The 12,205-nt window shown below is 38.0% G+C and overlaps 3 protein-coding genes across 7 annotated transcripts in view; all 3 read left to right on the top strand.

Annotated features, from left to right (window-relative positions):
- The window catches only part of LOC127786488 (autophagy-related protein 9), a gene marked incomplete in the record, with an annotated part of 1,007,132 nt that overhangs the window by 172,364 nt on the left and 822,563 nt on the right, over positions 1–12,205 (top strand).
- Positions 758–8,314, top strand: LOC127786501 (serine/threonine-protein kinase Nek2). 3 transcript variants are annotated; one of them, XM_052313945.1, is made up of 16 exons: positions 758–879; positions 985–1,195; positions 2,795–2,922; positions 3,082–3,148; positions 3,650–3,715; positions 4,601–4,647; positions 4,753–4,798; positions 4,921–5,001; positions 5,102–5,144; positions 5,253–5,302; positions 5,390–5,471; positions 5,569–5,618; positions 6,307–6,380; positions 6,504–6,555; positions 7,002–7,463; positions 7,547–8,314. In XM_052313945.1, the coding sequence occupies exons 3-16, from the start codon at positions 2,837–2,839 to the stop codon at positions 8,177–8,179; spliced, it is 1,839 nt and encodes a 612-aa protein (XP_052169905.1). In that variant the 5' UTR covers positions 758–879; positions 985–1,195; positions 2,795–2,836; the 3' UTR covers positions 8,180–8,314. The 3 variants fall into 3 exon arrangements, with proteins under 3 accessions (XP_052169905.1, XP_052169903.1, XP_052169904.1); XM_052313943.1 differs by lacking the exon at positions 758–879 and having other exon boundaries at positions 1,064–1,195; positions 2,801–2,922; XM_052313944.1 differs by lacking the exons at positions 758–879; positions 985–1,195 and adding an exon at positions 2,166–2,365.
- On the top strand, positions 8,554–11,461 carry LOC127786516 (uncharacterized). 3 transcript variants are annotated; one of them, XM_052313971.1, is made up of 3 exons: positions 8,737–8,883; positions 9,654–9,758; positions 10,254–11,461. In XM_052313971.1, the coding sequence occupies exons 2-3, from the start codon at positions 9,699–9,701 to the stop codon at positions 11,337–11,339; spliced, it is 1,146 nt and encodes a 381-aa protein (XP_052169931.1). In that variant the 5' UTR covers positions 8,737–8,883; positions 9,654–9,698; the 3' UTR covers positions 11,340–11,461. The 3 variants fall into 3 exon arrangements, with proteins under 3 accessions (XP_052169930.1, XP_052169929.1, XP_052169931.1); XM_052313970.1 differs by lacking the exon at positions 9,654–9,758 and having other exon boundaries at positions 8,554–8,883; positions 10,323–11,461; XM_052313969.1 differs by lacking the exon at positions 9,654–9,758 and having other exon boundaries at positions 8,555–8,883.

The raw sequence follows: 12,205 nt of genomic DNA, 5'->3' as shown, positions 1-12,205 counted from the left end.
TTCTTGTCTACACAAATAAGACTTAAACTATAGTTTTTGAATCAAACAAAAATAGACATTTTTTACGTTATTATTAATTGACACACCTTTTTGATAACTAGTATTTAATTGACACTTGATAAAAATAATGGCACCCAATAGGATTAAGATCACCACCGAGGCATCTTTATTATCTCACCCACACGTCCTATCGACCAATTAAAAAAGCGAAAGAAAATGAAAAAAAAAAGCAAGAAAATGAGAGATTCCCCCACTTTCTGTACATTTATCCTAATCTCACCCGCTAATGTACGCTCCGTTCCACGTTCGTTGACTTTAGCCTGACCTTTCATTATTGAAAAATTATTCAATAATTTAAATAAATATTAATTTTGAGAGAGTTAGTTATCAAATTTATTTATGGGTTTAGTATTTTTTATAATTATAATCTGTATTTAAATAAAAAGTAATATTTAACATTCAGGTAGAATCACATTACTTGTTAAATTTTTTAAAAAATATATAAGTAATTTTTTTATCTATAAAATTTAAAATAAATTTATTTATAAAATGAGATAAATTTATTTGAATTTTAAATAAGAAGTTACATGATTTTTTTTAAGATTTAATTTTTATTTTTATTTTAAATAGTTTTATATTTTAATTATCAAACATTACTATTAAGTAAATTAAATAAAATATATTATTATTATTATTATTTTTAAATTTAGTGGCGAGGGGAGCGGCCCGGCAGCGGATTTTCCTTCTCCGGCGACCAGCCCAGCCGTGCCCCTCCCTGCGTCTTGTCGTTTTCAAGAATCCCGAGAAACAAACAAGCAAACATATAATAGTTTATTACAGTAAATCCATATCTCTCGGCCCCAGATCTTTGTGGTGGGGGTCGGTGTCATTGCATTTGAACTTTGAAATTGCACTCTGCTGCTGCTATATCGCTTTTTGCTTTCTTTCTAATTATTTTGCCGCTCTCTCTCTCTCTATCTCTAGGTTTTCAGGTTATGGGAATCAATCAATAATATGGATAGTTGACAGCAAGTTTCTTTTCCGCGTGTTTCCATTGATCACTCGTACGGTTGTACCCACCATTTTGAAAACCCCTCGTGGATCTCTCTCCCTCTCTCTCTCTCTCTCTCTGAGACCGACGAAATGGGAGATCTGCTACTACACAGTGCCCCGTGAAAGCTACTTCGGGTTGCAGGTAGAGCGAAAATTCTTTTGTTTCTTCTCAAATTAGAAGTTATTCTTCTTGGTGTGGTGCTCACTTTGTGTACATTCCGCTCTGTGGTTGTAGATTTGCTAGGGTTTTTCTTGGTAGCGGTCATCTTTTATTTTATTTATTTATTTATTGTGATATACTGCTCCCGTTTATGTGAATACACCGCGGACCATTTTAACATTTTGTAATCTCATGTGTATTATCTTTAAGAATGTATCGATTACAAATGATTCGGATGTTTTCGTGTGTGTGTGGTGTGGTGGTGGTGGGGGGGGGGTTTACATCTTGCTCGAAAACTGATTTGAACTTTTTTCTCAGTTCTTTTATTTCTCTCTTTCTGTTTTAAGTGAAGGTGAAGCTTCCTAGATTTAAGTTTCCTTAGTTTCCACTCAGAAAGTTTTATTCCTAAATTTCAGATAATGGAAATCTAGAGTTCAGGGCTTTAGTTGTTTTCTCATGATAGTAATTTATGCTTCAAGGACTACAAGCAAAAAAATTAATGCTTCAAGGTTTTAGTGATTGTTTTCTCGTAATGTCAATTTATAGTTCAAGATTTTGTCAATTTCTTTCTCACAGTAGCAGCTAGGTCTTTCTGTGAATCCAAACTGTTCAGTTCAAATTCACATAGATGCGAGTGTTTGAAATCAACTCAGGCTTACAATGTACTTCTTGTGGGTATTCAAACAAAATATTAGAAACTCTGCCTCTTCAGTTATTGTTTAGTTCTGAAAACTTGCCATATCTCTCTGAAGGCTTAATAATATATTTGTTCTTTTTTTTTTTCTGGATTCCGTGATTTTATACTGTTTATGTTGGCATGTACTTGAACCTTCTATACCCTTCCCCCCCCCCCCGGCTATGGATGGTAGCAATGTAATTTATTTTGTGCCTGCTGTTTACCTAAGTCTTTATTATTCTGTATTTGGTTCTTAAGTACCTTGGATTAAATAGGAGGAAGTATAAGAAAGAGTACAACTTGATGGGATGCTCTGGAAGATGTATCTGTTGAGTGAGCAGCATTGTGAGCAAAATGGTTTTGCCACAAGGATTCAGGAACTCAGCATTGCTTCAACATTGAAGGCTTACAGCTTCTGAGTTCCTCCTATTGGGATTTAGGCCTATGCAGAACTGACAAAATTAAGAAAATAACTTGTATGCAATTATATCTTCTACCTTTTATTTAATTATAAATTGAAATTTATGAACCTTGAACCCACCCATCAAGGTCTCCTTTTATTTAGCAAGTACTTTTGTTCCTAGGTATTTATGCATTCAAGTTGAATAATCTGAAATCGGTACAAGAGCTTAATAGTTTATGTGTGCTTTGAAGAATTCACATGACACCCTTGCAGGATGTGACCATCACTTCAGGTTTAGAGTGTCGGTGGAATTAATTTTTATGATATTACTGTAAAAATGATTTCTTTATGATGTTTAATAAGTATAACTAGTTATTTCTTATATTTCTTTTAGGCTATCTATTAATTTTTTATTTCTTACCACCTAATAGTTCCAGCTCTATGGTTTCATATTATTTTGATGGTGGTCTCACTGCTTCTCTTCTATGTGATTACTTGCTAGGATCAGAATTTCTTTGAAGGCATCATACGGGAAGCAGATAAAATGGAGAAATATGAAATACTAGAGCAGATTGGAAAAGGTTCCTTTGGTTCTGCGCTCCTTGTGAGGCATAAACATGAAAAGAAGAAGTAAGAGTACTTTTTTGTTTCTGGAAAGTTTACACATCTCAGTATTGTATCTGTGGGGCCCTTGGTTGCTGAAGGAGACAAACCATGTCCAGTGAGATTCTTATGGATCTTCTGTTGGTTCAAATATTACTGAAGTTGATTATTTCTTCTTGTTGGAAGGTACGTCTTGAAGAAAATTCGGCTGGCACGCCAAACTGATCGTACACGCAGATCTGCTCACCAGGAGGTAAGTGGTTTGTTGTGCTTTATATGCGCCAAAACTAACAAAAAAAGGTTTAGGTCTTTAAATTCAAATGATACTTTGGTTGTTATCGCCTGACTTACAGTTGCTTAAATTTAGATTTAGGTCCCATGGATGATGAGACATATGCTTTATTGTTGAATTCTTCATCTGAGCAAACAATTTCCTGCTATCAGCTGTCTGAAAAATGATGGCCACTGTGTCTGCAAGTGGGCTGCTTTTTGCCTTCTGATGTGGATGGAATGGAACCTTTTATACTGAATTGTTAAATGTTACAACTGCATTTGGTTTTCTACAATCAAAAAAATAATTCAATATTTAATGGTGAGGCATTTACTAAAGAAGATATTCTTTAATGCTAGTTCACCTAGCAGGAATTTGATGGAATGGTATGTTTTGCGGTGATGAAGTTTGTATGTAGTTAGATCGCTTGTGCATCCTAAGTGTAACATGTTCATTTTGTTCTATTCTTTGTTGCTTGTACAGATGGAGCTCATTTCTAAAGTACGAAATCTATACATTGTGGAGTACAAGGATTCTTGGGTAGAAAAGGTCCGTATGAAATCTCATATGAAACAGCTTTTCACCGAGGCTAGTAATATTGACATAGACAGTGTCCTGTCATGGCCTTTCGAATCTGCTTAACATCTTCTTGTTTAACGTTATCACAATTTTTTCCTTTTTTTTCATATTTTTCTTAACCACACTTGCTACTTTTCTGCTCTTAGTGATTTATTGAGTGGCTACTTTTTATCTCTGTAATGAACTCAGTTTATCCTATTTGCAAGACAAGAGTTCTAGTTTAGGCTGCAATTTAGATGAAGGGCATGTTTCTGTGCAACTGTTCTTTCTTATCATGCATGGATTTTGTAGTCCAAAAGGGAAATTATCCAGTTGCTGAAACTCAAAACCCTCACTAAATATGCTGTTAAATTTCGGTGGCTTGCAAGAACTTGTGTGATTTGAGATGATTATATTTGGAACTTTGGATGATTCCTGTATTCTGGAAAAGACAAACTAAGCATAAATAACATTTATATTTTCTCTATTACTAAGGCTACTATGTGAGTAATCTACTATAATTCGTTATTTCTCTCCAGTGCATGTGAAAATCACAACAATTTGGTGCGATATCTGTTTTAGTTCTTCTCTGAAATATCACTGTGAAATGTGACTCAAAGTCAGCTGCGCAATCTTGTACCTCTATTGGAGCACCGTGAAAAGGGTTTTTGGCAGGATGCCGTCTGATTTTTATTTTCTTTCTCTAGAAGACCCTCCCCCCAAAGAGTCTTTACATTGTGTTATCGACAGTTATGTTCGAGTGCTCCTAATATCTTATTTTGCAACGATGATGTGCTGTTCAAGTTTCAAGCAGACAGGCATTGCCATCTGCAATTTGGTTTGATGTGTGATCGTCAACTCTTGTTTCTCTTTCAGGGATGCTATGTCTGCATAGTCATAGGGTATTGTGAAGGAGGAGACATGTAAGTATTTTGTTTTCTTAGGTGATTCAATTTTAGGAAAAAATCCAGGTAATTTATTTGGATACCGTGCATTCTTGCGTTGTTCTAACTTGTTTATTGCTATAGGGCGGAAGCTATTAAAAGAGCCAATGGCGTACATTTCCCTGAGGAGGTTGTTAAATGGCTGCGGACTTTGCACTCTTTTGAATTTATGATTTTCTTGAGAAATACTTCTTGAAGTTAGATCCATATAATTTCTCAAATAATTGAAGTCTCAAATGGAATTATTTACAGAAAATCTGTAAGTGGCTAGTTCAACTACTGATGGCACTGGATTATTTGCATACAAACCATATTCTCCATCGTGATGTCAAGGTTAGCTTCCCATCTGTTCAAATCTAAATGTTTAAATTAAGTGTTATATCTATAAAATCTTATAGCCCTTTGCACCGCTGATGTTTCACTGTTGGTTCAGTGTTCAAATATATTTCTAACAAGAGATCAAGACATCCGTTTGGGTAAATGATTCATTATCCTAGCCTTAGTAATTTTGTCAGTATGTATGCTGGTTACTGTTTTGCCTTATATGATAGTGTTAAGTGATTTAAAATATCTGTTTGTTGCAGGTGATTTTGGCCTTGCAAAGATGTTGACTTCTGATGATCTTGCTTCCTCTGTAAGTAGTATGGCTGAAATCATTGCTCTGTGTTCATGTTCTATCTCTAGCCTAATCTACTCTCATGTACCTCTGCTTTGACTGCAGGTGGTGGGAACTCCTAGTTATATGTGTCCTGAACTTCTTGCTGATATACCTTATGGTTCAAAGTCAGATATCTGGTCTTTAGGTAAAACCAAATCATTTGCTTGTCAGCTCATATATTTTGTTTGTATGTCCATTTCCTTGTTGCCCATTTAATGATTATTAGTGTTCGTGTTATTCAGGATGCTGCATTTATGAAATGGCTGCTCACAAGCCTGCATTTAAGGCTTTTGTAAGTTATGGATTGCTCTTGCTATTAAAGGATTACTACATTTTCCTTTTGAAATTGGGACGATCAATTGATCTTTATTTAAGAATTGTTAATGTGCTGGACAACTGCATCTAAATTTGTGGCACAGCTACTAATTTAGGATCTTGGGATCACTACAAATTTCATGCATAAATTAATTGTATTAAGACTTGTCTTTCTCTTGTTGAAAGGCATTGGTTTAATTTTGATTGATCTGGTAAATGGTGTGGATTTCATTCTTCATTAGTTGTAATATACGATGCTAGAATATGGTTGATTCAGTCACATTGAAAACCATGAAGATGCGATCGTAGGCATTGCAATCTTCTAGATGGAGTTTGCATCAGAATGGGGATTATGCTAGGTTCTGACTCTTGACACTCAGGAAAGGAATGTGGTTCTGTTTTTAATAGTAACTCGAGGGAGCAAATCCATCATTTGGATGGATTAAGTTGGAAAAGTAGAATTTCATTTGAAACATTTGAATCACTTTATCGATTAGAATAATATAGAACCATTTGGTAAGAGAAGTATGGGTCAAACAATTAATTTTATTTAACTGGGAATTCCTCTTCGTAGTATTATAATGGTTCCCACCTTTCCCTTGAGATAGATCATTCAGTTGTGATCCTGTATGATATGATGTTTCCGTTCTCCCATTTGTGAGCAGGATATGCAAGCTCTAATCCACAAAATAAATAAATCCATTGTGGCCCCACTTCCGACCATGTATTCTGGTGCATTGTGAGTTTGTTTTCTATTTCACATGCCCTCTGTTCTGCAATTTCTGAGCATAACTATTCCATTTCTGTTATGTGAAGCTATATTTTTATCTCTTGGTTTTTCTTTCCTTTTTTTTCTTCTCAGTCGAGGACTCGTTAAAAGTATGCTGCGGAAGAATCCAGAGCTGAGACCAAGTGTATGTAACATCCTACATCTTACTACTTTGTACTTGTATAGATGTAGAAATATCACTTGGCAACCGTTATCTACCTTTCGGATTGGCAAAGATGTTGAAACTCACCATATGGTGGCCCTCTATAGTGTTAATTGAGGCCAAAATAATGATAGCGGAGACTCTTATTTCATGATCAGATAGGCATCAAATTGAGTTTTTTACACAAAACAAAATATACAAACATGCAAATATATTTGTCACTGGTCCAAGCCTCGTCCTCTTGCAGACAGGATGGTCACTCATAGGGAGGAAATCACTTTTATCAACCAGGTCATGTAACGAATACAATGTCTAGTCAAGCACATAGCGCCACGTATCAAGTCAGAGGACTGGAGTCCTGGCTTTGAACTTTGTTTCTTTGTAATTTTTGTTTTCCTCTTATCAAGTTACAGATATGTTGTTGGCAGGCTGCAGATTTGCTCAAGCACCCACATCTTCAACCGTATATTCTTAAGATTCATCTCAAATCCAATAGCCCGAGACGGAATACTCTCCCAGTGCAATGGTCTGATTCCAATTACATAAAGAAGACGAGATTTAGTGAGCCTGCGTCTGTAACTGTGTTTATGGACAGAGAGAAACGGCGATCTTACAGTAATGACAGGGACTTGAATCCTAGCATATCTGGAACTGAATACTCTCCATATTCTTCTCAGAGAATGCAGTATTTTCCAAGCTATGCAAGTAAAAAAGTTTCAGGGTCATCCGTTGACAGTATCCGGGAAGTTATTAGTGTCGAGAAGCCAAAAGCCACAAAGTCGTCAACTGCTGCCAAGACTCCAAGATTGACTCCAGCAAAAATGTCGACAACTCCACGGCGACTGACAGCTCTTCCAAGGATATCCAACATTGGTTCAGATCATGATTCGGTGAGTTCACCCAACATTGGTTCAAAGAATCAATTTGTTTTAGGGTTTAGTATAACTAGAAACTATCGCTACTGTTTTTGCAGTTTCCTGCATTGCGCACTCCAGGAAGCAAGCCTTCCCAACCAACACGGAGGGCATCTCTGCCATTGTCGGCGAGGGCTGCAACGTTTCAATCGCCTTACAAGGCTAACGCTGGTCTCTTGATGAGGAGTGTAGAATCCCCAGACGTCTCTGTCAACGCCCCACGAATCGACAAGATGGTCGAGTTCCCATTGGCCTCTTTGGAAGACCCCTTGGCCCCCCTCCGAAGAACAACTTCAACATCTGCTCAGTGCTCGACTGCCTCTCCCACCAACGGCGATCGCTCCATCACAAAAGACAAGTGCACGGTGCAGATCCTGGACAGGACGACTTGTACCAGGCAACATGGGGGTGCGCAAAGCGGGGGTAGTGAATGCTCAGAGCATAATCCGACGGCGACGACGGTTGTTTCCAGCCGGTCGTCGTCGGATTCTCGTCAGCGGCGCTTCGACACGTCGTCCTACAAACAACGCGCGGAGGCATTGGAGGGGTTGCTGGAGTTCAGCGCGCAGCTCTTGCAGCAAGAGAGGTTCGAGGAACTGGGAGTGTTGCTGAAGCCATTTGGGCCGGAGAAAGTCTCTCCAAGAGAGACTGCCATTTGGTTGACGAAGAGCTTCAAGGAGACTGTTGTATAGGTGAGGGAAGAGACAGCCAGACAGACAGACAGACAGGGTTGTTTCTGTAAATGCGGGACATTTGGAAGTATTTTTGAGGAATGTTCTAGAACAACTGTTCTCTTATTGAAACTCGTCAACTGATGATTGCGGCGCCATCTTTTTTCTTTGATTGAATTTTATTTTTATTTTAATTATTTTTCCTATTTCAATTAATTAATAGTATTAAATTGATTATTTATAAATTTCAATTTCCTCTAGTTTTTGTAGTTAACGTCTTACGATTAAGATGGATATTATTAATTAATTAATTAATAAAGGATTATTTTATTTGACCAAAGATGGGAAAGAGCGGCAAAATGACGACGTCGTAGGATATATATCGTATAAAAAACACTTCTCTTTGAACCCTCTTCGATCGATCTATCGATCGCGAGATGGAAGACGATGAGGAAGTAGAGATCTTGGAACCCTACGGCCTTCACTTCTCTGATCTCATGCTCTTGAGTTCAGATGAAGCTTCATCGCCGCCGTCTTCGGACCAGGAAGAGATCCGACGGCTAGAATCGATCGCCAGAAGCGTGATGGAGAATCTAGGGCCCAATGGCCCCGGCCTGATAACAATCGCCGGAGTCCCCAACGCCACCCGTCTCCGCCGCAGTCTCCTCCCTCTTGCCCGCAGGCTCGCCCTTATCGACGCGGACCGTCGCAAACGCGTCCTCAAGGTAAACTTCTTTCCAATGCCTTTCTCTTCCTCCAGTCCGATGCGAAACCGGTGTGGAAACAGAGGGAGTGGGTCTCGTTTGTTGGTTTTTCGTGTTTGACATTGGTGTGGGTTGGAAACGATTCGACTACATTCCAATTGTTTGAATTGAATGGTGGTCACTGGGCAGTGGTTGCTGGGTCTATGTTACGTGATTCTCTTTCTTCGAGTTCCATGGGGCATAAGAATAAGCCTGGATTCCCTTTCTTGTTCTGTGTGTTCTTTTTGCGTGGATGATTATTTGCGAACTTTGGAGCTATTTGTTTTTGTCCTTAGCTCAAGAGTGCACAAGCTATCCATATAGTTACTTAGACGGCCGGAATTTGTTCCCAAAGTTTCAATAATTTTAGTTCCGAAAACTACAAAAAGAGAAACTAAAACGGAGATACCGTGACCGAACTGGCACTTAGGTTTGCTATAATGAGTTGGTCTTACAAGTAAGGCATGCCCTGCCTTCTCCTAACATATCCAGACTTCAAAAGACCGAAGGAATATATAATAAGCTTACACTCCTTGCTTCGGGGAGAAATATAGGAAAATTTATGGAAGTTCAAAAGAAAAAAAATTTTAAGCATCGGAAGAAGTTAAGGTTTGTGATTGTTTTTTTTTTTTTTTAAGGGTGCCAAGGAAAAGACTATTGGCCCATGATTTTAGTATGTTTAAACATCTATTATCTTCAACTTACTTCACCTCACTTTTGCTATTCTTATATTCGACCCATATTTCCTGCAGTTGCAGATCAACTGTGACAAAGCCATGTAGGGATTAAAGTTTTTAATGGTTCTTTGGTTTGGTTACTTCTCTGGCGGCAGCATTGTACTTCCTTTCCAAAACATGGTATCCATTCTGCATTTGCTTGCAACTCCCAATTGATGTATTACCAGCCGCTTCTTGCTAATCCCATTTTCTTTATTTGTTGGAATTATAGTTTGAATTTTCTGGTTCAGGGCTCTTTTTTTTGCTTGCAGAAAAATTCAATCTACAGTCTGTTTGAAAGGGATTATTGCGAGTATCTGACCTCTATTTTACATTCTAAATACTATTGACTTATTTTCTTATCATTGTTGTAATATATCTTCTTCTGCCTGAGTTATGTTTGTCAACAATGTTTGCTGTCTAGTGTGAAAATCATTAATTGGAAGGAAATAATAAGAAAAAGCATGAGGTTACTCTACCTTGTACATTGCTCAGAAATTACTTTTTAGTTTACTACCCTATCAGTAAGTGGGAGCTCTCCTGTTTTACTCTTGATGAAAGTAGAATCTTCAGTTCTATCATATTCTTATGTATAAGAAAACCTTTTTATTTTTTTTTTAAATTTATTCTTTGCAGGAGCACAACTTGGGGAGTGATGTCCCAATGAAAAAACTTGATAGAAGTGTCTCATCTTTTTCAATGCAGCTAAAATATATGCAAGGTACTAAGAGTGCCACTATTGATGCTAGTCCTGAAAGTGGATATAGTCTCAGTGAACAACAAAATTATCCTGCCGTTGACAAGTCCATAGATTTTCAAGGGAGTGAATTTGAGGATCTGGGTAATAGTTTTAAGGATCTAGGAATTTGCATGATGAAGCTGGGGCTCTGCCTTGCACGAATCTGTGACAGGCACCTTGGTAGCCAAGAACTCGAGCAAAGTTTACTGGCATCCTGCACGGCAAAAGGCCGTCTTATACACTACCATTCAACTACAGATAACCTTGTCTTGAAAGAGGCTGCTAAAAGCAAGCAATCTACCAAAAGAAAAGCTGGTCAACAACCAATTAAGAATGAGCAACTGTATACAAATGGAAGTGATGCTAGATCCTGCGGCAATGGTTCCAATCTGTGGCAGCAATGGCATTATGATTATGGTATTTTCACTGTTCTTACAAGTCCATTGTTTTCTTTCCCATGCCACAATGAAAAAACATGTGCAAATAGATGCTTTTGCTCTTCTTGTCAGCAAGAATATTCTACTCCCAGTGGGCATACGTATCTGAAAATATTTGATCCAACTAAGAATATGGTTCAGATGGTGAAAGCATCTCCTGAGAGTTTCATTGTTCAGGTGGGAGAAGCAGCTGATATCATATCGAAGGGGAAGCTTCGAGCAAACCTTCATTCCGTCTGCAGACCAGCTAAAGTGGAAGACCTGAGCAGGGAAACTTTCGTTGTCTTCTTGCAGCCAGCATGGACTAAGATTCTCTCTCTTTCAGATTATTCTATTGAAAGATTCCAAGCAAACAGTCAATGTTCTACGATACAAAATGGGGATACTTGCATTGGGGAACATGATCATGACAGACTAGGTCAAGAACTGCATAAAATAGTGCCACCACTTTCCTTGCGGTTGAAAGATGGGATGACATTTGCTGAATTCTCAAAAGAAACTACCAAACAATATTATGGTGGCAATGGCTTGCAGTCTAAAAGATAAAGATCTGCTCGGTTTACTATACTATGCAAAATGCGATGGTTGGTAGAACTTGTATTATCTCAATTTTCTGTAATCATATTACTTGGTCATGGAAATCTTATGAGAAGTGGCCTTTTCTTTTTTGTTTGTTGTCTCCCTTATTTTTGGTCTCTAGAACTTGTCCTCGATCAGCATCCTGTTGAGTACCATTGGGATGTGCTTCAATTGGTTTTTGTGACTGAAGTACCATTCAAACAAGCACCTCTACATCATCTTGGAAGTATGGACCTTCAATAATCAACTACTGGGTCTGTGGTTTTGATGTGAGGCTGGGGCCTCTTGTATGTGCAGTTCGGTTCATTTGAAACTGTCAAGCCCTTGAATTTGGGCTGGCCAATTACAGTAATTACACAGAATGCAAGAGAGAGAGAGGACAAGAGAGAGAGAAAAGAAACAGATCGTTTATTCCTTCGGAAATTTCCTCCAATCTGCTGTCTCTTTTAAAGAGTCTAATCACATCATCATCTGTTCCCAATCGCCTAGCTAATCTAGCAGCCACGCTAGCTGTTATACAAAGGATTAGTTATTCTCTTTTCTCGCCTAACCTCTTAACCCCCCTTTCCTTAACAGTTTATACATCATGAATTCCCCCCAATTACAAATATACCCCAAGGGTCATGACAATCTACTCCCTAGCAAAACAATTCTTACCTCCAAGAATTGATAGCGATGGTTATGGTTCAACCAATCCCTACCTTCAATACTTGTTGCCTCATTTTCTCTTTTTTATTGTTTTGTTTTTTCCCTTTGAGTTGTAGAAGTGTAACAACGTCCACAATCTTTGGTTGTTTCGTTGCTGCCATTATCTTAGCCTTTCCTTCAAACAC

Source organism: Diospyros lotus, chromosome 12 (genome assembly GCF_014633365.1).
Source record: "Diospyros lotus cultivar Yz01 chromosome 12, ASM1463336v1, whole genome shotgun sequence".
NCBI classification, from domain to species: Eukaryota; Viridiplantae; Streptophyta; class Magnoliopsida; order Ericales; family Ebenaceae; genus Diospyros; species Diospyros lotus.
Note: the sequence above shows the minus strand (reverse complement) of the source record. Positions and strands in the feature narration are given on the sequence as shown.